This window comes from Rutilus rutilus (assembly GCF_951802725.1).
Source record: "Rutilus rutilus genome assembly, chromosome: 22".
In the NCBI taxonomy this organism is placed as follows: Eukaryota; Metazoa; Chordata; class Actinopteri; order Cypriniformes; family Leuciscidae; genus Rutilus; species Rutilus rutilus.
Genome location: NC_140227.1, coordinates 3,312,522 through 3,334,751, shown reverse-complemented (window position 1 = coordinate 3,334,751; position 22,230 = coordinate 3,312,522). Strand labels below are relative to the sequence as shown.

The following is a 22,230-nucleotide window of genomic DNA, read 5'->3' as shown; positions in this document are numbered from 1 at the left end:
AATTCTATTTTGTTTCCATAGGCCTATACAGATACCTGAAAGCTGAACACAGAAGGCTAGAGTAAAAATAAGTATTTCCTATGTTTAGAGTATGGCGACAGGTCACCATTTCGGGGTGGGGGTGTTACGTCCCTCAGCTCCGCTGTGTTCTAATTATGTGTTTGAGTTTCCCCTGCTCTTAATTACAGATGAGCCACACCTGAGCGCAGCCGTATACTGAAGCTACAAAAGCTTTCCGGAAGCACACCTGGGCGCACACAGAGCCTGAGCCAGGAGTCTATGCACTGCCGTGCTGTCGTTGAAACGTTAGGAGTCCACCCCGGGAAACAAAAGCGTTCCGCCTCAGTATTACTGCCTCTGTTTCTGAACAACCTACTAAATAAACATACCCCTTATGTCGGACACGAGCTGATCTGTGTGCGTCTCTCCATTTATGTTAGGGGTGGTGTCCGTCCGCCCGTAACAGTTACAAACTGTAGTGCCACCCAAGATGAGAGAGAGAGATTACCATATCAGAAATACAAATACTCACTCCGCGAGTAGTAAATGGTATCTTCTTTGTCAGGCCACTGGAAGGCATTCTTGTTTCCATGTTGAACCATACAGGTCGCCTGTATTTCCTCTCCCTGAATATTCAACACTTGGCCCACATATTGCATATTCTCATCATATTTTACTATGATGAACTTTCCCACTTCAAACACATGGTCTTAGTCACTTTCAACATCTTCATCCAAGAAGGACGGGGTATAATGATTTTCATTCATCATACCAGATTATACCATATCAAGTACAGTCATTACAGTGCCACTTTTAGGTAGCTGCAGAAGCAACTTACTGCCCAATGAAACACCTCCCCTGGTGTTGTAGAGAAAATCTGGTGTGTACCTAGTATGCCTTTCACAGCAGGGAGCACAGGAGGGAGCAGCTTGTCAAATTCTTCCTTTTCCTCTATCCATTTCATTTGGATTTTCATCTCCTCTTTTCTGGACAAGAAGTCAAAGAGGGCCTCTGCAGTTTGCAGATCAGCTCCCCTTTGGACAGCCTGATCTGCCATCCGCTTGGCAAACATTTAAGTCTCTGCTATTAAATGATCTAATTCAAAACGAAAACAATTATTCTCTGTTTATGTAATCTGTATGAAAAGATAGAGTGAGTGAGTACAAACGCTGGGAGAGTGTTGCTATAGAGATAACATGCATCCGCTTCACACAGGCTCCAACCCCATCAGGAGCTCCTTTTCCGGGGCCCCGTTCACTGTAATTCCATGTGAGACGCTGGAACCCCCAGGTAAATGTCAGTGTACTCATTAGGAAAAAATTTGCCTTGTTGCGATACTGTGTCACAGGACCGTGATGGTGATGAGGTGGAGTGACACAAACTGTGTCATGCTGCATTTGGAGGTCTTCAATGACTGGCTGTAAGTGAGCCCATACAGCACGCGCATCATGCCTCAGAGATGTTGAGACGGTTGCAAAGCTCTGAATGGCCGGTTTGGTGTAGGCAACCACCGTATGTATGGTTACTTGGTTTCTATTTCCACCAAAGTGGAAAGATTGAATTTCTGTGTTCAGCTTGCATCCATAATTTTCAGAGAAATCAACGTGCAACACCAAATCATTTTCTTGCAATTTCTCCTTTAACTCCCTCATTTTGGCTGATTGGTGCATCCAATTGAATTGATGGGATGCAATTGACTCCAGGTCACGCTGGAAGGTCTCTTTTGGTCAAAACCCGCTGCTGCATTTTGTTGTTTTTCCGGCCCACAGTATCCCTTTTCCCTGCCAAGAGCCTGCTGTTTTCACCCCTGGAAAGAAAGTTGGTGACTTGCTGGGGTTTTTTTGTGTCGCAGCTCTTTTCGTTGAATATCTGAGGGTAGGTTGACGTGCTTTCTTAGCTTTATTCCAGCGATGCTTTTGAACCCTCATTTTACTATTAGCTTTTTTCATGCCATCGAGTATTGCTTTTAGCTCCTTGTTTTCTCTTTCCAGCCTCTTAATTTTTGCTGTCAACTTGGATGGACAAACCTTTTGGGGGGGAATTGGGGAAATAGAACCATGAGCAGGAGAAAGATGAACTGGACTAAAGGACACATCAAGTTCTTCGGGTGATGGGGGAGTAATATCCAAAATGGCTGCCAGATCCTTCTTCTTCTTCCTGTTCCTTGCCTTTGTCTTCTTCCATTCCTCACAAAGCTTTGGTCTCTTATGTTTTGGGAGGCTGGTTATATTTCGTGGTTGAAATTCTCCTTTTTTCTTGATATCTGTTGATGGAACAATAAGTTTTCCTCATGGAACAATAAGTTTGAACAATTGCAATAAGTTCAATAAGTTTTACTTCTCCCCACTCCATTTCAAGCATAAGTGTTTAAGTTATTATTATCATTATTATCATTATTGTGTATCTTTTCTGTTGTCACACTATTTGCTTGAAATAAATAAATAAATAAGCTATTACATGTTTTCTATACAAGTGTACGTCTTAGAGAATGTTTCACCAACTCAATTTCCCTATTATAAACGTATTTACTTTCTCCTTCTCTCCCTAAGGATCTCCTCATGCCTGGCTTCATCCTGTGCTAACCTTTCCCTTGTCCTTTCTTTGCTCATGCCTAAAAACGGACAAAAATCACTTTAAAAACAATGATCAGTGACTGTTAACATACACATACGACAAACAAATGAAGACAGATATATATTGATGTTTAATATATGTATAACATAGGTATATTATGTTAATGAAGACAGATATATATTTATGTTTAATATATGTATAATATAGGTATATTATACATCATATTTACAATATTTGTTTAATATATATATAGAGACAGAGATATATTTATATTTATGTTTAATATTGCAAACATAACAGACGAGAATCTAGCTAGACATCTGACTTAAAGGAGCTGTATGTAAGAAATGTATTTCAATTAATCATAAAATGGCCCTGATATGTCACTAGACATTAAGAAATCATGTTCATTTCAAATACTTATATCACTGACAACAGTAGTCCGGCCAGGATATTGTCATTATAAAAGTGAAGTTGCAGCCCTCAACTGATGTTGATGTTGTCATGTTGTGTTTTGGCCTGAAGCGCCACCCTCCACCTATCTACCAATCACGAAGTCAGTAGTGCTTCGGCATCCGGGTTGCCAGCTCAGCTCTAGTTACCACAGCTGCAGCTACAAACGTCCGTGCTGGATCCTGCAGCCTATCTGGCAACCTGGAGTCAGGGGGGAGGGGGAGGGGATACACCGCTCTACAGTAATTTAAAAGTGATTGCAGTACCAGTTTTGGCCACAATCTTACATACGGCTCCTTTAATTATGTCACACCACAGGACTCTTTAACCTTTGCAGCCATTTTGAGTCATTGCTATACAAGACTGACCTTGGGCATTACAGTAACTGAATAAGTTCATTGTTTTAAACCTGAATATGATTCTTTTTTTTTTTTTTTTTTCTCGAACTAGATCAGTCACACCACAGGACTATCAAAAATGGACACGTTCATGGTCTGACAGAAATGATGAAATGTATCAAATTAATAAGAGATTAACACTCACCTTTTAACCCATAGATATCATATAAAGGCTAGATGTCTTAAGGCGGAGTCACTTCCGGCATCACCGGCGGCCATCTTAGGACAGGGCTCTGTGAATTAAGGTGAGTGAGCAGCACGCACACAAATCCTCTTATCTCGCTGAAATCTGGACGGATTTACAAACGGTTTGGTTTCTTACAAACGTTATTAACGTGGCTATAATTCTGAATGCTTAAACATTTTGAACATAATTATTCATATGTATGCAGTATAATAGCTACATCTCTGACGTTTATAACAAACCAAACCGTTTGAAAATCGGTAGAAAATTGAGCAAGTTATGGTTATTTAAAAGTACATGCACCATGTTATGAGTGAGCGAGCACCCTGTCTTAAGATGGCCGCCGTGTGCGGATGTCGAGCTCCATTGGCCAGCAGCGCGGACGAGACATCTAGCCTTTATATGATATCTATGTTTTAACCTCCTTAGCACATCCAAACATCTGGGGGACTTCCTGTTAGGGGGCTTGACTAAAGGACCCCGATGGCTGTCCATGTAACTGCCAGTACAAAAATCACACTGCAGGACAGCATTTGTGTTTCAAAACTAAATGTACTGTAAATATTATTTAAGTACTTTTTAGCATTTTGAATACTTTTGAATAGTTAATTAAGTAAATACATACAAAATAATGCCAAGGCATTTATTAGCTGCTCCAAACATATCTTCTTTATTTGACTAATATTTACATTTGATGAGTCATCAATGTTACAGTCACACCGCAGGACATTTTGCTATTCACCTCGAAATATGAACAACACCAAATACATTTTACATCCCAAAATCATAATATTGAAATAAAATGGTGTTCTATGCCCCAATGGCATGTGTTGTTTTAGTTTAGAAATGCAGTTCAGTAAACATTTACATTTACTTCAAAAAGTCTAAAGTACTGTAGCTAACTGACCCTAGTAGTAAACACAACAGGACTTACATTGCAACTTACCAGGAGCTCTGTCTTCGCAAAGTTGAAATGACAGAGCCGTGTATCATCTGCACAGATGTGGTAGAAGCCATGTGCCTGCATGGCCGTGTCCAGTAAGGTTGTGTAAGAGGATCTGTTGAGAGTGTCAAACACAGTAGACGCAGGTCTAGTAGAATAAGGACAGGAGATTTAGAGCTTGCTCTTGCCAGTCGAAGAGTTTCATCAGCAGGGCGTCTCTGTGTGTGTTTCAATCATTGGCAGAAAGAGCATGTTTAAAAGGCAAGAGTGTTTATGTATAAAAGTGGGTGACAACAAGAGTTGATTGCCTTGAAAGTGTGTGTGTGTGTGTGTGCACCACTTATATGTTTGTTGTGTGAAATCTGGGCTATAATTGAATATGCACAAGTTAACCACACTATATAGACAGACTGAATAGATGACCCACTCTGCACACCTGAGTCTCAATGAAGACCAGATATTGTTCATACGAGAGAGTGTATCCAGATACAATATTTCCCTTCCTTCAATTAATATACATTCAACGGCTGGATCTTTTCATTATACTTCAGATTATCTATGCGATGTACTCAAGCACCAAACTTATTAATACAAATGTGAAGGATTTTTTTTCTGGTTTAAACTGAAAAACAACATATTTATTAAAGGGTCCGAGTGACAGACCATTATGCCAAAAAGAAAGAAGCTTCTCAATTTACATCAGATACGATGAATATATGCGTTTTCATTTGACACTTTGGTTAACAGAAGAACACAAAATTATAGGATGGTGATGAACATGAGGTAGAATTTATTGTTATCACCTACACATTTAACTCAACATTAAAGGTTAACCACACAGAAAGAAATGCACTCCACTACAGCAAAAACGAGATTGAACTCTATACAAGCATCCTGCTTCACGAGGTCATGAACTGCATTATTTAATGTTTCCTGGGGTGCACTTATAATGTTAGTATGATTTTTACATCGAAAATAATTTTGAAATAAAAGGCATTTTTCAGTTCAGAAACTTAAAGGATATGACCTCTTATATGTCAAAAGATCAAGGAAAACTTGATTTCTCAATTCATGACCTTTTTAACTCACTGTGGGTTAGTTAGTGTGTAATAATTAAATACTTATATACAGTAAGTTCAGTAGTTTTTAAGCCAAATTTAATCATGTGCAGTAATTAGATTTATATGGAATCGTTGGTTTAACCCTTTATAGGTCTACAAATGTCCTAATAAAAATAAAATAACACAATATAAAATTCCAGAAACAAATTCCAAATGTATATAAAAATACATTTCAGATTTAAAAAAAATTGTAAAAAAAGAAATCACATATTCGTATACCTTAACATTTTAACATACAAAAGATTTTCCCCCCAATAGAAATGAGAAATGACCATCAAAAAATATCGACATACACTCACTCACACACTCACTCACACACACACACACACACACACACACACACACACACACACACACACACACACACACACACACACACACACACACACACACACACACACACACACAGATAAATATTACATGTAAAAAGAAATAAAATAAAGTGTGTAAGTTCTCCATTAATGGGCATAACATCTGTTTTATACATCATCTCATCCATCGATGTCTCGTTTCATTAAGTAATTTAAAATGGAAAGAGAAAGGTTCAAAAGCATTGCTTGGGGAATTTTAAAATGCGTATGAGGTAGTAGCTGTCATCATCATCCTCCTCCTCCTCCTCCTCATCTGGTAAGCAAACTCAACACCCCCAGATGATCTAGTTTCTCTCGGACTATGTTTGCCCATCCTTTATTAGCCAGTGGGTTTCTCGGGGAAGGATGCATGATCCCCTCCACCCTCACTGTGATCCCTGCTCCGGAGAGCGCACGTCGAGCTCGTTGCTCAGCGAGTTTACCCACTCCGATGACCATTGAGACGCCCAGTGCTGTGACCACCTGACAGAGAGCGCTATCACAACAGGACAACAGGGCATCCCGCTCCGCAGCCGGGAGCTCAGGAGGCGTGAGGTTCTTGCCAGACTCACTCATAAAGATGAGAGGGCACAAGTTGTGCACAAAACAGTGGCGGAAGAAGTTGTGAGGTTCACCGCAGAGCTCTTGGAAGAAGGCCCAGAAACGGGCTCCACTCACTTCACTGTGAGGACAGTCGAGGCCCGTGATCCGTCGCTTCGGGTGTTCCTCTGCCGGGCGCCCGACCGATCCACTGATCTTCAACCAGTTACGAACCGCTTTCACCTCGCCGAACGGAACCTTGTTAAGGGATAAAGAGATCGAGATTGATTTGTTTGCTCCAGGAACTTATGTTACACTAGCATGTATTTTCAGCAAACGAGACCCTCACAAAAACTTGCAAACCACAGTTTCCATAAAAATACCAAAGTTGCTACAGTTATTGTTGCTTTTTTAAAACCATGAGAAATTTTTATAAAATCTCATGCAAACAGTGTAAGAATCTTTCAATAGTAACCAATAAATATAGCTGCAAGCAGCAATTATCGGGGCCAAACACAAAGAACAGGATAAGTCATGCCAACATGCCTGGAATTATCAGACCAAATTAATGTGGTGTGGTCAGAGTGAGGTGACAATGACACATACAAAGTTTGGTGTCAATATGCCAAAGCATAGCAGAGATACAGCCTCAGAGTCATCATGGCATCATGCCTCATCTTTGTTGCTGTGGTTTACAGGTGTGCCAAATTTCATAACTTTCCCGCAAGCGGTTCTACGGGCTGCCATGGACTTTCAGAGCGAAGAAGAAAAAAATTAATAATAATAATAATAATAATTTATATATATATATATTGCCAACGATTACAATAAGTGTCTACGCAGTATGCTTTCGGTGCTTGGCCCCTACTAACCTTTCAGGGAAAGTCTGTTCACTCAGCAGCCATATTTGCAAAGCCTCTGGGCATCTACTTCGGGCATCCAAGACCAAATCCTATTTATTTTTAATGGGAGAATCCTGAAATCTCAAAAACTGCTTGCCAAAGTCACATTTAAATAACATATTTCAAATCAGCAACAAAATCTGACATGAACTGTCACATAAAAGTTTTTTCTCGTCCTCAAATAGCAACCCAACTAGGCCAAGCGTTGCAGTAACCACCTTTCACATGTCCATTTGTACAGATAAAAGGCTCGAGATCGAGACTCAAACCTAGACAACTTAATTAAACTGGCCAAAACTTAAAGTCCCCCTGTGGTGAAAATCCAGCTTTTAATGTTGTTTATGTGTCTATGTGGTGTTTTTAATATGCTTTAAGACAAACCATGTGTAAATTCATAAGTCGACAGCATTGCTGAGTATTTCCTCCTTAAAACTGCAGTGAACCAAAGACAGTCTCAAAAACACGCTTTGAAATCGCTGGTGTTTCTGACGTCACAAACTACCTTGTAACCAATCAGATCAACGTGTGATCGTCAACCAGTGGATCTCTGAGCTGAGTGAGTGAGTGGAGGCGGGGCTCATTTGCATATTCAAAGAACCACGCATACTAAATACAGCAAGGTTGTAGAGTTACATTCAAGATATTTTAAGACATGAAGAAGTTTTTTCCAAGGAAAAAAACTTTTAAATATATAATTTTGGTGATCAAATATGAGTTTTAAGGGATAAAATGATTGATTACAAGGGAACTTTAAAATAAAATAATGTAGAGAGTTGTAATCTTGACTAAATTAGTTGAACAAGCTCCTCCTAAAGCTTAGTTCAGAACTCTGCTATTAATTTTACCTTCACTTTATGTGAGGATACCAGAATTTTTTGTAATGATGTTCAGTGATTTCTTTTAACAGCTGTATGTGTATGCAATTTTGTACCTCTATTTTTGGACCTGATTCTGTCTTTTTGTGAATAATTAAAGTGATAGTTCATCTAAAACTGAAAATGTACGCACGTCGTTCTAAACCCGTAAGAATTTCTTTCTTCTGCTGAACACAAAAGATATTATGAATGATGTTGGGATCCATAGATCATTTATCCCACTGTCTGTCAATGTATTGACAAAACTCAAAACTTAGCCTATAATTGATTAAGTAATTTAACCGAATTGAATCAACACTGAACTGATTTGAGCTGAATAATGACACTATTGTTATTTTAGTGCATCTTTACAGCATTATTGATTCTGTTATTTTCCTAAAACAATCTGCAGTGTATAAAAAAAAGACAGAAAGTGGGCAAATAACTGCAGAATTCTCATTTTTAGGTGAACTATCCCTTATGTGTAAGTAAGGTCGTGCTTCCCATGTCTTAATTTCTTCACTGAGCAAAGATAAATATTGTGAATTGAGAATAAAGAATGAAAGTCTTCTGACCCCGGTTTGTGCCATGCCAAACGGCCCCGGGTTCATGCCCAGAAAGAGCACGCTCTGCCCTGCCTGACAGAACGTCTCCACGTAGCATCGGTGTGTGTCCCAGGCGTACTCCAGCGGGTTGTACGTGTATCGCACTGGTTTTCCAAACGACAGTGTCCGTAACCTTAGATTCAGCTCCAGTTCAGCCTGCAGGAACCTTGAAGAAACTGTAGAGCTGTTAAAGAGCTGGTCAGGAAGACCGCTGGGATCTTTTCCCAGTAAACAGTCTTCCTGAGATGCTTCTCCATTTTCCAACCTACAAATGGAAAGAAAGAAAGAAAGAAAGAAAGAAAGAAAGAAATCACATCTGACTCAGTTTAAACAGATTGCTGGCATGATGGCTATTGCAAAAATTAAGATTGTTTTAATAAAATCATACCAATGAAAGCTTGTTTCAAGAACTTTAATCAGGTGAGAAATTATTTGAGAATTAACATAACTTATAACTACAATTCTTGACACAGTAATTATGAATAGGTAATTTTGCAGTACAAGTGGTTATATTGACCTGAACTGATGTTCTGCTGTATTGAATCTGATTTGTATTACCCTGCAACACTGAACTATATTTGTATGCTAGTTAAATGCAATTATATTATGGGGAAGGCAATGTGAGTTAACTGAACTGTCCTTCAATGTACAGACACAGGTCTACAGCAGAGGTAATAGTACAGGTTTCACTGCTTTAATGCCTCACACAAACTTCAACTGTTTTTAAGTATTACTGCTACATGATTACTAATGTTTGACTGAAGGTCGTTTCGTTACGCTGCTTTATGAGTTTCTTTTGCCATTATAAAAACATGACTTTTTGGCGATACATATTCAGTCTTTCTTCCATTCAAATTAGGAGATTTCGTGAAGGCAAAACCGCTTTATTCATTGGCGTGAGGTCTTACAAACACACATCTTAAAACAGCTCTTATTAGATCTTATTTTATCAGGTATTATGTGTTTTACCTCTCAGTATCTGGCTGTGACTGCATTCTCCCAAAGGGGTTTCCGGCAACAAAAGAGCGCTCGGACCGCGTTGCATCCTGGGATCTTCTTGTTTATTGGTGGTTGGCAAACCAGCGTTTATGCGCGTTACCACCACCAACTGAACGGAGTGACGAACAGCAATGCGGAAGGACTACTCTTTATTTATTTATTGGAAACAGTCACAGATGCATTAAGTTGATTAAAAGTGACAGTGCTGTTCTTTTGAACTTTCTATTCATCAAAGAATCCTGAGGAAATGTATCATAGGTTTCACAAAATATTAAGCAGCAAATACTGATATTAAGAAATGTTTATGAAAATCCAGCATTGTCATCACATGAAACAAATTAAAATTGTAATAATATTACTGTTGATAGTGCATTTTGATTAAAAAACAAGCCTTGTTAAGCATAAGAGACTATTTTCAAAAACATTAACAATTCTTAATTACTTCAACATTTTTGGCTGGCAGTGCATATACATGAATATCACAGAACTATACAGTATATTACACAAGTAGATATGCACACCGTGACAACCACTGACTTCCACTGATCTCATCTCTGAAAGGAGAACCTGGGAGACGGAATAATGCAGATATGCGTTTTGTGATCTAGCATGAGGAAGTGCCAGGAAGTTATTCACATCATGACACATCTAAAAACAAGTATGTCTGATGACAGTCAAATGAGTTTACATGATTAATGTTCGCTTAATTTATTAGTGACCTAGAAATAGTGCAGAATCTTAAAGGTATAGTGGAGGATTTTCCCGAATTTTAGAAAAGAACCGCCCTCTCCACTTTTTGAAAAAATGCACATGCGCAACACTCTACCTGCTCCCGAGAGGGAACGCCTATTAAACGTGTGCACGAGAGAGCATGAACGAGCCTAGTTCTCCTCGTGCACGCTCTGTTTACAAGTTGCTGTCGGTGCGTGACTTGTGCCAGGGCTAGCATCGCTAATCATTAGCTTACATTAACTTTTACTGGCAGTGATTTTAAATGGATTTCTCCAAATAGCATGCCAAACTTTACCTGTCGAGTAGAAACTTTGCGACTGAGGCATCAGTGGGAAGCCCAACCTGTGCTTTTAGCGCACGCCATCGTGTGAATGAATCTCCCAAAAACACTCTGGTCTTGTTTCTTTCTTCAGAGGCCTTTCTCTTCTTGTCATACAATTCGTAGACACTTTTTCTCTTGCGACCCTCAGACATTTTGAAAAAACCCGGTGAGAACAGGCGAGCTTCAATGAATGGCTGAAACCGTAGCTCACCACACACATACACCCGAAAGTGAGCATGCGCAGAAAGCGAAAACTACCTAGGGACGAGCACGTACGACGGCCTTACGTAAACATATCACCAGAATGATTGACAACTAGGAGGACCAATAGTCTTGATGATCCACCCGGAAAAAGAAAATCCTCCACTATACCTTTAAATATTTCTTCATCATTGCTTTGCTTACATAATTACTGGTAGTTTGCTGTGAGCAGTCTGCAGCGCACTTTCGGAGAGCATCTGAAATCAACATCTAAGAAGTGAACACTCTTTTACTCCATTTCTCTGTGCATATTGTAAAATGTACAGATTTTCAGCTGTTTGCAATTCAACTTTTAATGACTTCTGCAGTCTCAAAATTATTCAACCCACTGTAAGAAATAATTATGTGGACGTCAAAGAACTCAAAAATGAAGTTTATTAGCAGTGGCAAGATACACAAATGTGATCAACCCAAATGGTGAAGAAACAATATAACTTGACTTTCTTTCATCTCCATGATAATTAAGCCATTTTGGGGATGAGCTCATTCTAAAATATATTTTGGAGTGGAATCTGGGTCGAGGCAGACTACAATTTCTTAAAGTCCATTTTCGTGGGTGTGGGTGAGAAGAGGTTCAAGAACCATCACAACCAGTAGGTGTGTCCTAAAGCGATCATTAAGTTATCTGCAATTCGACATTTAAACAGAACACTTAAAGGCAGGGTAGGTAGGATTTTTCTAAAAAAAAAACATTCCAAGTTTGTTTAAACTGTCTTTATATACCAAAATTAAAATGTAAGTACTCTGAAAAAGAAAATATAAAAATCGAGTGACTGTAGACCTTTTAATCTGCAATAAACACAGCTCATTATTTCCATTCACTCCCACTCCCTCCCTTCTAAGGTCCTTCCAAAGCGACGCCCCCAAAACACATGAACGCGCGACGCCAAACGCTCAAGCCTGTTTTATACTTCTGCGTCGAACTGCCGCCGTAGCTACGTCGTAGGCTGTGTGTAGCGCGCGTACCCTTCGGCGTACCCTGACGTGCACCTCTCCAAAAATGTAACAACGCGTCAATTCTACGCGGACACAAGCGCTGTGATTGGTCTGCCAGAACCCCTCCCTCGGGTTTCATGCTCCCCAGGTGCGCGTCAACGCGGACAACGACACAGAAGTATAAATTAAAACCAACACGTTGCCTACGGCGTATAGGCTCCGGCGTATGTCCGACGCAGAAGTATAATGAGGCCTTAAGGCTCTAGCATTGCTCAGTCAGTGCGCATCCTCACATTATATTGGCGACTATCAGGCTCAGCTGGAAGACGCATTTATTACCTGAGACGAGTGGAGAGGAAGGAGCGCAGTACATACAGTGACATCATGTCAGAATCACATGTAATAAAATACCTAACTTTATCACTATGAATATAAACAAATAAGATTTCTTTTAGTACTCACTATCAAGCTAGCATATCGATAATGGTAAAGTTTCATTCGGTAACGAGCTATATTTATAAGGCAAAACTAAAAACAGGTTGCATTGATACACGTTTTTCCATTACCATCAGTTACACTGTGATGAAGGTGAATTTCGTGTAAGATTCATAACATATACGGTGTTTTGCATGTAGAGTTTCCATGATGAAAACATTGTTGACTCTAATGAAGACTAACGTACACTCCGAGTCCGGAGACAAGTACCGCATCGTCGGTTCGAGGACAGGTCCGGGGTTGAGGGCGAAGCAGAGGAGGTCGTTCAAGAGTGCGGGCAGGGTCCGAGGAAGTAGTTTTTGCCTTGTTTGCCTTCGCTGACTGCATATGCAGGTGCTTTGAGCTGAATATTTCCGGGAACGGTGACATGTGATGAGTGCACGCAGGGCAGCGCGCGCAGTGGGGCTCGGGGCGGGCACGAGACATGAAGGCATCTGATTGGTTCTTTACATTCGCACCGAATGGCAGTGATTGGTCAGAGTTTTTACTGTCCTGCAGCTGCTACAGAGGTCTGATTTTTTTCATTCCTTTTTCTGAACACATAATGTATTGACTACTATCAGGATGGAAGGACCATTTCACCCAGTATAAAAAAAAGTGTTTCTGAACAGGATTACCTACCCTACCTTTAACATAATGCATTGGCAAATAATAAGAAAGATACATACGCACACAGCCGTTTTAAAGGTTACATTCCAAATTAAACCAGAATAGGCCATATCTAAGTCTCCATCATGCATTTGTTTAGCAAAAATCTTTTCTTTCTTCAAGGCCTTGTTGGGCTCTCAAAATGTGTATCAGTGATGTTAGCATATTGTTTGGTTTTGATAACTCAAACAATCAACAATCAATAGACAATATAATGTGCGTGTGTGTGTGTGGTTTTTCATTTTGTCATGTGTATTGTCCATTTTCTCAGTGTGGACATCCTTTATCCACTTGTTTTCCCTCTATGTGGAAAGACTGCTGTCCGTAGTCTCTGATTTTTTTTATTTATTTTTTTTATCTCCTCTTGTTTCACTTCTCATTGTCCATTCTTTTCCACTTGGACCATAAGTCCTTCTAGAAGAAGCAGTCACTGGTGTTGTTCGAGTCTGTGCCTCTTCATCAGTTCCATCCATCCCATGGTGGGTCTCAGGGTTTCTAGGTCTTTTAGGCCTTGAGTTCTGGATCTTGCAGGTCTGGAAATCTCTGTATTCTGTTCTTTTTCTTGAGAAAATCCCCTTGCTCCACTGGTTCTACTTCCTTCTCGTCCTTCAAACGACCAGATCATCTTTCTCCAGGAGGTTACACGTTTCAGACAAACATTTTGATGCTTATATCTGAAACAATAATCAAAAAGAAGAGGTTGACCTTTTCCCACAATAAGAAGAGGTTGCCCTTTTCCCCACAATAATATTTTCACATTCAAAACATTTAAGTCACAGGTTTAATCAAATGAACATCAGTAATGTCTTAAAAATTTATATGAAAATGAATGTCATTAAAACATTTATTATAAATTACAACTACATAGCAATGCTAATAAAACATCTTTCATAAAGAATCACCCCACTTTTGATAGTAACCCTTTTTCTAAAATGTGTTACTATCGTAAAACCAAATCTAATTTGCATCAGCATTTGCTTTTGACTGAGCTACAGTCATGTTGCTGGTGCAGTGATATGTTTGACAAGGTGTAAATGGCTTCTTCTTTATTTCCTTTCAACAGTGCCAACTGGGTTTCTAAATTACCTATTTTCTTAAGCAAATCACGATAACCCATCTTTCTTTTGTGTGAAAAGTGACACTGTCTTGCCTTGTGTCCCATCTTTCCACAAGCAAAACAATCAACTTCCTGATCTTTTCTTCTTTCCATATCATTTCACTAGCCTGGTAGTTATTATTATTATTATTTTAATTACCCAAAAACCGAGATGCTCATTTTCAGCCTCTAACTCATCTACTCTCCTCCTAATTACTATACGAAGCACAACCAGCTTGAAGCGCATTAGCGTTTTTTTCTTTTTTGTTCCTAGGCATTTTGGGATAATTTTTAAACTTAGAGATAGGCCACTTATATGGTTAATCAACAATATTCTCTATTCCGTCAAACATTTCCTGAGAACCATGTTTAGCAATGTATTTCACAATAATTTCTTCCATTTTCAAAAGTCTTATCGGGCTTTAAAAGTATCTTGTGATCGAATAGTTATTCGCAACGTCTGATTTAAATGTCAAGCAGTATTTTTGTCCAGTATTTTAAGTCCATGTGCATGTTTGTTACAGTTTCTACACTGATGTTGGGCAAAAATCTAAATGGTTTTTATGATAGTGAAATGTGTTAAAGCTGAATGAACCACATTCTTATTATATTGTGTCGTAGATTTTTCCCTAAACCTAACTAAGTCCTATCTCATCTGACCTAAGCCTACCTGGGCCTATAATATTTATACTCCAGCGTGTCTACACATCGACGTCAGCTGAGTACAACCCTATACCCTAGCGCGTCTACACATCGACGTCGGCTGGGTGCTAATCCTATACTCTAGCCCGTCTACACATCGACTGGGTGCTAATCCTATACTCCAGCGTGTCTAAACATCGACGTCGGCTGAGTACAACCCTATACCCTAGCGCGTCTACACATCGATGTCGGCTGGGTGGTAATCCTATACTCCAGCGCGTCTACACAACGACGCCACCTGAGTACAACCCTATACCCTAGCGCGTCTACACATCGACGTCGGCTGAGTACAACCTTATACCCTAGCGCGTCTACACATCGACGTCGGCTGAGTACAACCCTATACCCTAGCGCGTCTACACATCGATGTAGGCTGGGTGCTAATCCTATACTCCAGCGCATCTACACATCGACGTCGGCTGAGTACAACCCTATACCCTAGCGCGTCTACGCATCGACGTCGGCTGAGTACAACCCTATACCCTAGCGCGTCTACACATTGACGTCGGCTGGGTGCTAATCCTATACTCCAGCGCATCTACACATCGACGTCGGCTGAGTACAACCCTATACCCTAGCGCGTCTACGCATCGACGTCGGCTGAGTACAACCCTATACCCTAGCGCGTCTACACATTGACGTCGGCTGGGTGCCAATCCTATACTCTAGCGCGTCTACACATCGACGTCGGCTGAGTACAACCCTATACCCTAGCGCGTCTACACATCGATGTCAGCTGGGTGCTAATCCTATACCCTAGCGCGTCTACACATCGACTGGATGCTAATCCTATACCCTAGCGCGTCTACACATCGATGTCGGCTGAGTACAACCCTATACCCTAGCGCGTCTACACATCGACGTCAGCTGGGTGCTAATCCTATACTCTAGCGCGTCTACACATCGACTGGGTGCTAATCCTATACTCCAGCGTGTCTACACATCGACGTCGGCTGGGTGCTAATCCTATACTCTAGCGCGTCTACACATCGACTGGGTGCTAATCCTATACTCCAGCGTCTACACATCGACTGGGTGCTAATTCTATACTCTAGCGTGTCTACACATCGACGTCGGCTGAGTACAACCCTAGCGCGTCTACACATCGATGTCGGCTGGGTGCTAATCCTATACTCCAGCGTGTCTACACATCGACTTCGGCTGAGTACAACCCTATACCCTAGCGCGTCTACACATCGACGTCAGCTGGGTGCTAATCCTATACTCTAGCGCGTCTACACATCGACTGGGTGCTAATCCTATACTCCAGCGTCTACACATCGACTGGGTGCTAATTCTATACTCTAGCGTGTCTACACATCGACTTCGGCTGAGTACAACCCTATACCCTAGCGCGTCTACACATTGACGTCAGCTGGGTGCTAATCCTATACTCCAGCGCATCTACACATCGACGTCGGCTGAGTACAACCCTATACCCTAGCGCGTCTACACATCGATGTCGACTGGGTGCTAATCCTATACTCTAGCGCGTCTACACATCGACTGGGTGCTAATCCTATACCCTAGCGCGTCTACACATCGACTGGGTGCTAATCCTATACTCCAGCGTGTCTACACATCGACGTCGGCTGGGTGCTAATCCTATACTCCAGCGTGTCTACACATCGACGTCGGCTAGGTACTAATACCTGTTCCCGTAACTAGCTTACTCCCTGCGCAGGAATAATTGACAAACAGACCACAGCAAATGTCCTTTAAATACTTTAATCACGGCCAGGAGATCTTCCCGAGCAGTTCTCAGAGAATCTCCCCCAAGAAGAAGCAAGGCCGGAAGATCTCAGACAAATTTCATTGAGAATCCCACCAACTAAAGAATACAACAGTTTTTATAGAATAAGGAGGTATGGCAAAAATGTCATACTGCATTACATAATTTCCCCACAATTTGATTGGTTTTCATAGACAAACCCTTCTGTTACCAGGTAAAGCAAACTTTGTTTTAATGATTACTTCATTGTTAATCACAAGGTTCAAATTTAGTCATCTGTCTAGTTTCAATTCCCAAACTTGTTATCTATACACTCACACAACCAAAGTCAAAGGGGTATGGCAACACAACATCCAAAAACACAGGACAGAACGTTTTAGTACATTGTGTTTCAAAGTGTTATCATCTTAGGCCTAAAAAGAGAAGTAACGTTAGATGTTAGAAACATGGTTAGTTTAATATACAGTTTACTATTTTATCTATTAAAAATCCACCACACTTGGTAAATGAAAATATAATCAAACTAGCCTAAATACTTTGTAAAGAAGTGTTACATCTGCAGTCTGCGTTTTGTGTGGTCAGATTTCACATGGACCTGCAAATCAACATTTTAATACAAATACTCTATACATATGTAACAATAGAAACATCACAAACTGTGTGAAATGTGTAGTATGCAGGAAGATACAACACTGCAGTATACAGTGGATGTTTTAGTGTCTTCACTTCCTCGCTGGCGCACAGGAAGAGTGTTTGATACCTGAATGTAACAAATGTAATAAAATAAAAGAATCTAACGATTTCCTGAATGTCTGCAACTGCAGGACAGAATAAATAGCTCTTATTTTGTGATGTAGCCAAAGCACACATATGAAGTATAAAATAGGACAGAATGGATATAAATATTATGAAACTGCTCACCTGGTGGAGGTGTAGAAGCCCTTGGTCTGTTTGAAAACCCATGTTTTACATCTTCATTGTCATTATTTTCATACTCATCAGTGTCACATTGATTCACATATATATTAATTTCACTCATATTTCCATCTCCACTAGTCATCTGGAAATCAAGGGTTCTTTCATAGTGCTACAAACAGCAAATTAAAACCAAATTAATTCATTTTTCTTACATTACAATGTCATACACAATGATGATGTCACATGAAGTAAAAGTATGTTGCTGATATTTAAATACTGAAACATAAAGCCCACTATTAAACAGTGGTAATGCCAATCATAATGACTGAATATTTGTCAATATAAGGTAAAAAAAAGTGTTGTGCTGAGTAGAAAACAAAAACTGAAAGTCACTCACAAGCTCCTCTATGTTCTGTGCTGCTGAAAGAAACACTCAGTGAGTTTGATACTGAAATCTTTTACAGGTCATTATCAGTCAATCTTGTTACAACTGGGGAAGACAATCAGATCATACTCATCCCAGACAGCAACATAGTGTCTCCCCAGATCCGTCCCTCATATGGTACACGTTGAATCCACATGTGCCAGATCTAGCCCGGAACGGGGCCGACACTTCGTTGCTGTCTGGGATGTTGGTATTATGAAGAATAAATAACAAACATACCTCCACTTGCTTGTCCTTTTTGTTGGTCATTTATTTTTGGGCTGTAGTGTAAAGATAAATACAATTTGTTAAAAGTTGTTTTTCTTTACCACATTTCTGTCTCACAAAAAGGCAGCATTTGACAGTTGTGATTTTGTTATTATGCATGAAATACCACTAAAATATTAACATGTTTTAAGGGAAAATGACTGTAATGACTGTACTTGATATGGTATAGTATCATATAAAAATGGGATTTTGATCATTAGGACTTTGATTTACAAAGATTATTAATGACCAAGACACAAGTTGTGACAAAGACACTCACTGACAAAATTCATTCAAATAAATGTGTTAAAGCTGTGATGTGATTTTAAAATGACTCACATTTTCTTGGATTTTATTAAATATAAACAAATGCCTGCAACTGCCACTAAAACACTAATGACAATCCTAACTATCGCTCCTGTTGTCAGTCCTCCTCCTCCTCCACCACCTACTATAGTAAAGACACAAGAAACAACAGACGAAGATCATGTGCTGCACACAATACTTTATCCTTCATCAAAAATGTAAAAGTAATTTAAAACACCAGCTAAAACAGCAGCCAATTTATTTATATATAGTTTTTATTTTAAACATTTTTACATAAGTGGTAAATTAAGTGGTACATTAAAGTGAGGGCATTGCTTATCATATGTTTAGGGTAGTTTTAACTGCTTACCTTTAACTAGCAAAGCATGTCTTTGTGAAGCACTTCCCTTCGTGACACTATTCGAGGCAGTGCATTCGTAATCTCCACTGTGTGTGAAGTCAGTCTCATCTATGGTGAAAGTGTCTGTGGTCACACTGGTGTCTGTTCCATTAAACCTCCAGATGAATGAGGCAGAAGGTTCAGAATTTGCAGAGCAAGACAGAGACACTCGGACCCCTAAATCCACCACTTTCGGGCCTTCAATAGAAACATCTTCTGGTCCATCTAGAACAAACACAAGAGACTCACTGTCAGAGGGACAAACTGAGCGCTGAAGTATGTCTATATTTCATCAGGTTTGAGCTCAAGTCATCTTGATGTTTAAATGTTTAACACTCACAGTTGATGATCAGGCTGAGTTTTGCCGTCTCAGAGCTGACAGGGTTTCTATAAGTACACTGATATTCCCCACTGTCTGATCTCTGCACTGGACTGATGGACACTGATCTGTTATCAGGTGAGAAGATGATGCGGTTGCTAGGAGACAGAGGACTGTTATCTTTCATCCACTGCACAGAGGTGATGCTGCCAGTTCCCTCAGAGGTGATGCTAGCAGATGAGTCGACCTCTATTAATGATTCTTCTGGACCAATAAGCCTGACATCAGATATTTTTTCTGTGTAAACAAGAGAGAAAGAACAAATACACCGGATCTAAAATGAGTCTTTCACGTTTAGTGAGCACTTATTGCTAATTAAAATCTAAAACTAAAACCATAAATAACATTTTCAATACTTGAATAAACAATAAACATTAACAGAAATCTAATTATTTTAACTTGTTGCATAGGCAATATTTCTCATTTTTGTTTCGTTTAAATTGAAGTACTAAAATAACGGTAACACTTACAATAAGGTCTATAGTTAATATATTAATTAACATGAACTAACAATGAGCAATACATTTGTTACAGTATTTATTAATCTTTGTTAACATTAGTTTAAATACAGCTGTTCATTGTTTGTTCATGTTAGTGCACTGCATTAACTTATGTTAGCAAATACAATTTTCGTTTATAAATATGTAAATGTTGAAATTAACATTAACTGAAATGAATTGATGTTGACGAGGGACGTTGAGAGAGTTCCTCAGGGGCAGGGGCTCAAATGTAAAAAAAAAGAAAAAAAAAAGGCCATATATATATATATATGCTTATCAAGGTTGCATTTATTTGATAAAAAATACAGAAAAACAAACAAACAACAATATTGTGAAATATTACTACAATTTAAAATAATGATTTTCTATTTTGATATACTTCTAACCTTTGATACTTTTTCAGGATTCTGAGTTAAAAAAGTTTTAAAAAGAACAGCATTTATTTAAAATAGAAATATTTTGTACCAAAATACACTACTAATATGCTGATTTATTATCAATGTTGGAAATTCACATTAGCCTAGGGTATTAAATGGGTCAGGGATGTATTTGACCAGGCCAATGCTCAGGGGCCCTAGACCAGGGGCCAGGGAGGCTTTATGTTTCAAGGCACAGTCATCCAGAGCATTAGAAAAGGCCCATCAACAATAAAAAAAAAGGATTATTTGTGCTTAAATATGTGCGCCCCATGGTCAACAAGACCCCTCCAACAGGACCCTCAGACTTTGAACACTATTTTATCAGGAGTAAAACTGTTGAAATGAAAATGATGCCACAACTGAAGGAAAGTATTAATTTGTGAAAAATATCCATTTAAATCAAAAAGGTTTATGTGTAATTCACTGTTTAGGTCTTCATAGGTTTGTAATAATTCATATGTTTTATTAAAATTGATATGAGCTTGAAGTTTTAGGTATTGGACAAGATTTTATAAACAATAAAACAATATTGCCAAAAAGGTATTTAAAATTAGATTATAACAGTAACACATTTCCAAGACATTTTTGTGTGATTTCCATAACAATTTTAAGTTTAAATACTATGTGTGGTTTTAATATTTTAAAATGATAATAATATCCCTGGGACACAAGAGTGCCCAAATTAACACCTTGCATGTCTAGATTACAGAAACAATCCTATTATTTTACACATCCACATTTTTGTTTAATTTACAGCATGTTACATGGACAAAATAGACTATGTAGGCTAACTCTTTTCCCTTTCACATATTTACTTAATTCGGTTCATATCATCATCTTTTAGGCCAATATGTTATGCTTAAAAGCTGAACCAAGTTTTAGCAACACACTCACCGAACACTTGTAGTGAAGCTTCTCCTGTAAGTGATCCTCCAGCAGTAGTTGTTACACTGAGTCTGTATATTCCAGAATCATCCAGTTTCAGATTCTGCAGCTCCAGTGCGAGTGTGTTGATGTCCAAACTAACCCTGCCTTCATATGCAGGGTTTACTATAGTTACAACAGACGATACTGTAATTATAAGTGTTGAAATCAAAAACCATTGAGTTATAAGAATGGATGTGGAGGGTGGGTTATCAGGGGCGAGCACCACGCTTTCTCCCACTGCTCCATTAGCCGGCTCAGGAAACTGCAGATCTTGACCGAAACATTGTCCTGTTTTATGAAAGAAGGAAATGAAAAGAAAGTTAAAATCGCACTAAATGTATACTTAAATTTGTTTGTTCTGCAGTTAACTCCTACAACTACTGTAGTGAATTTTTTATTTGTAGAACAATTTCAGTAGAAGGCAGACATTTTTCTGCAATTACCTCATCATTAAAATAGAAGTAACTATGTATTCAATAGACGGTTTTAAGTTATAAGAAGTCTCACCAAAACAAGACAACATCCACAGCGTCCAGTACAAACGATAAGAAACCATCATGATCGAGCTCTCATCTGTCAGGAGCTGCAGCTCAAAACATCTGAACTATTTACATCAGTTTTCAGTTAATGATAAACGGCAGGTCTAGAACTGCGCCACCTAGCGCTGGATATTAACAGTGACATAGTCATATTTTTGATCGTGGAAGAGCTAAATAAATCACTTCGGTCATGTAACATCCAAATTAAATTACTTTAGTCAATTAAAATAAATGATTTTATATTACCGATTCCTCTTGCTATTGGGTGGGTCTAAGTACATGTTTTACTAAATATAACAAATGC

At 39.2% G+C, this 22,230-nt stretch overlaps 2 protein-coding genes across 7 annotated transcripts; both read right to left on the bottom strand.

The window, feature by feature from the left end:
- Positions 1-5,251: 5,251 nt before the first annotated feature.
- Positions 5,252-9,995, bottom strand: LOC311282089 (single-strand selective monofunctional uracil DNA glycosylase-like). 2 transcript variants are annotated; one of them, XR_014625883.1, is made up of 4 exons: positions 9,894-9,995; positions 8,895-9,189; positions 6,015-6,821; positions 5,252-5,971 (listed from the first exon to the last, which is right to left on the bottom strand). XR_014625883.1 is itself a non-coding variant. In XM_084395651.1 (3 exons), the coding sequence occupies exons 1-3, from the start codon at positions 9,917-9,919 to the stop codon at positions 6,294-6,296; spliced, it is 849 nt and encodes a 282-aa protein (XP_084251777.1). In that variant the 5' UTR covers positions 9,920-9,995; the 3' UTR covers positions 5,252-6,293. The 2 variants fall into 2 exon arrangements, 1 of the variants encoding a protein (XP_084251777.1); XM_084395651.1 differs by having other exon boundaries at positions 5,252-6,821.
- Positions 9,996-12,134: 2,139 nt separating this feature from the next.
- LOC311282340 (cell adhesion molecule CEACAM20-like) lies at positions 12,135-21,971 on the bottom strand. Of its 5 annotated transcripts, none has more exons than XM_084396053.1 (9): positions 21,895-21,971; positions 21,355-21,675; positions 19,503-19,778; positions 19,133-19,387; positions 18,796-18,907; positions 18,430-18,470; positions 18,163-18,185; positions 17,769-17,934; positions 12,135-13,991 (listed from the first exon to the last, which is right to left on the bottom strand). In XM_084396053.1, the coding sequence occupies exons 1-9, from the start codon at positions 21,944-21,946 to the stop codon at positions 13,966-13,968; spliced, it is 1,272 nt and encodes a 423-aa protein (XP_084252179.1). In that variant the 5' UTR covers positions 21,947-21,971; the 3' UTR covers positions 12,135-13,965. The 5 variants fall into 5 exon arrangements, with proteins under 5 accessions (XP_084252179.1, XP_084252176.1, XP_084252177.1 ...); XM_084396050.1 differs by lacking the exon at positions 12,135-13,991 and adding an exon at positions 16,833-17,607; XM_084396051.1 differs by lacking the exon at positions 12,135-13,991 and adding an exon at positions 16,833-17,607 and having other exon boundaries at positions 18,163-18,182.
- Positions 21,972-22,230: the final 259 nt, after the last annotated feature.

Coding starts and splice junctions, on each gene's coding strand:
- LOC311282089 (XM_084395651.1), bottom strand. CDS start 9,919: ATGCAGTCACAGCCAGATACTGAGAG. Junction 9,190..9,893: donor TCACAGCCAGATACTGAGAG/GTAAAACACATA, acceptor TTCCATTTGTAG/GTTGGAAAATGGAGAAGCAT. Junction 6,822..8,894: donor TTGGCATGGCACAAACCGGG/GTCAGAAGACTT, acceptor TCCCTTAACAAG/GTTCCGTTCGGCGAGGTGAA.
- LOC311282340 (XM_084396050.1), bottom strand. CDS start 21,946: ATGATGGTTTCTTATCGTTTGTACTGGACGCTGTGGATGTTGTCTTGT. Junction 19,779..21,354: donor AGCTTCACTACAAGTGTTCG/GTGAGTGTGTTG, acceptor TTGTTTACACAG/AAAAAATATCTGATGTCAGG. Junction 18,908..19,132: donor ACATGCTTTGCTAGTTAAAG/GTAAGCAGTTAA, acceptor TCTTTACTATAG/TAGGTGGTGGAGGAGGAGGA.